This window comes from Mycetomoellerius zeteki, unplaced genomic scaffold (genome assembly GCF_001594055.1).
Source record: "Mycetomoellerius zeteki isolate Tzet28-1 unplaced genomic scaffold, Tzet1.0 scaffold301, whole genome shotgun sequence".
In the NCBI taxonomy this organism is placed as follows: Eukaryota; Metazoa; Arthropoda; class Insecta; order Hymenoptera; family Formicidae; genus Mycetomoellerius; species Mycetomoellerius zeteki.
Window position 1 is genome coordinate 251,156 of NW_017257285.1, and position 1,985 is coordinate 253,140.

Here is a 1,985-nt window from a genome sequence, read left to right on the forward strand (position 1 = left end):
GACATATAACCATCCATTAATATATTTCAGGAATATTATTTAATATTATATAATTTTAGTAAAATATTATTAAAATGTTATATTTATTATTAAATAATATTATGCGCTTATAGGGTAGTATGACCACGATTGCCAGTTTTCTCTAATTTAAAAACCGGAGATTCCATTTAGCTTGTCGAAAATCTGCTACTTTCAAAATTGTTATTGTAGTATAATGCGTTCTTTTAAAAACATAAAAAAAAACATCAAATGTTTTCCGTCAGCCGGAGAATCAAAGATTTGTTCAAAAATCGGTCGAAAATCGGAGAATTTGACACGGGATTTAAGAGTTTAGAAATTAAAATTCGACCAATCAGATAATTTACTTCAATCTATTTCGTTCTGATTGACTGAATTCTGATCTTCGATTCTCAATCTCCAATGCGTAGTGTGTGACACGGGCTTTAGGCGCTGAATCGGCGTTTTGCGTTTGCAGCAGTCCGCATTTCAATTCGTATTAATTATGAATAGCCGCGTTATATTAGGCCTGTTCTTTTTAATTGAACTTGCACGGTTCATCCTTTCACTTTTTCTCTCCAACATGGAGAGAAAAGGAAGAAAGATAAACCGTGCAAAAATTTTAGCTAAAAAGAACAGACCTATTGAGCGCGACGTTCTTATCAGGAATCATGCGAATCTATCGGGTCATAAATACACGTGTTAAGATGCACAGATAACCCTTACGCTACAAATACTCCGTAATTAATTAGTAATGCTATATTTGTTCAATGCACACATCAAACGTGCGCAATCGATCAAGTGTCAAATTTTTTCTTAATATCTTCCGACTATAATTTTTAAACTCTTATTCTCTCCTTCTTATGAGACGTCGAATACTCGTGCTGTTTTAAATGCTGTTTTAAATGCCGTTTTAAATGCCGTTTTAAAATGTAAATGAAGACAATTGACGTCTCGACGGTTGCCTAAATCGATAGCATTCACGCGGGAATTTCCGAACACGCGATTACATCATTATCACGCAATCACGAAATGCGTTCATCGCTTATCATCGTCCCGGGTGGTGCGTACATATCTCCGCGCAACTGGCCGGGTCCACCGGTCATAGTTGCCGGAACGACCGTATTCGTTTATCATCGCCGATTAGGAAGTGGATGACGGACTTACCCGGATTTGCTGGCCTGCGTCGCCTCGATCGAATGAATTCGCAACTTGTTCGCGATGTCCCGTAGCTCCTGAATGGTCTTCGACTCCGGTTTGTGATAATTTGCCATGTTTTCACCAAGTGCGTGCGTGTCTCAGCGATTTTGTTAAACAGCTACCTCGTGGCTTTTTCGATGGTCCCCGCAAAATTGCAGCGAATGACGTGAGCGTGCGCATGCGAGCGCGCAACAAGTACATACAACACATACGTAGAATCAGTAGATTCGCGGGGCCCGAGAACGTTCGAGGACGCCCGAGGATAGCCGAACGCGACTATAAAGGCCGGAACACAGACTTTTGTATAAAGCGGCGTTCGTAAGAAATTGACCAATCATATTCGACTATTCCCCCCACATTCGATGATTGGTCAATTTCTTACGGCTTAAATCTTTAATCCAGGTCTACATAGATAGTTTAAAGTCTGATTTATAATGGCCGTAAAGCCCATTCTACAATTGCGTAAGCGTAGTTGTAAGGCCGGAATCAGACTACGGAATCAGACTATCGAAGATTGAAATCGAAGATTGAAGATTGAAATTTGACCAATGAGGGCAAAGGAATTTTAGCTCCTATTGTTTTGATTGGTCAAATTTCAATCTTTCAATCTTCAATCTCAATCTTTAATGCCTAGTCTGATTCCGGCCTAAGTGGTTGTAGTTGTAAGAATATGAGGAGAATATTCGACTGTGATTAGTCAATTCTTACAACTACAACCACTTACAACTACGCTTACGCAATTGTAGAATGGGCTTAATGCTGGATTCACACTGCATCCGATTTTCGCC

General features: G+C 39.5%; 1 protein-coding gene across 1 annotated transcript in view; it reads right to left on the reverse strand.

Moving 5' to 3' along the window:
• LOC108724508 (transketolase-like protein 2) overlaps positions 1-1,412 on the reverse strand; it is an 8,799-nt gene extending 7,387 nt beyond the window's left edge. Inside the window, exon 1 of the mRNA XM_018450928.1 lies at positions 1,165-1,412. Coding sequence (XP_018306430.1) covers positions 1,165-1,271 — 107 coding nt within the window. The 5' untranslated portion in view covers positions 1,272-1,412. The remainder of the gene's footprint in view (positions 1-1,164) is intronic.
• Between the last annotated feature and the right edge of the window lie 573 nt (positions 1,413-1,985).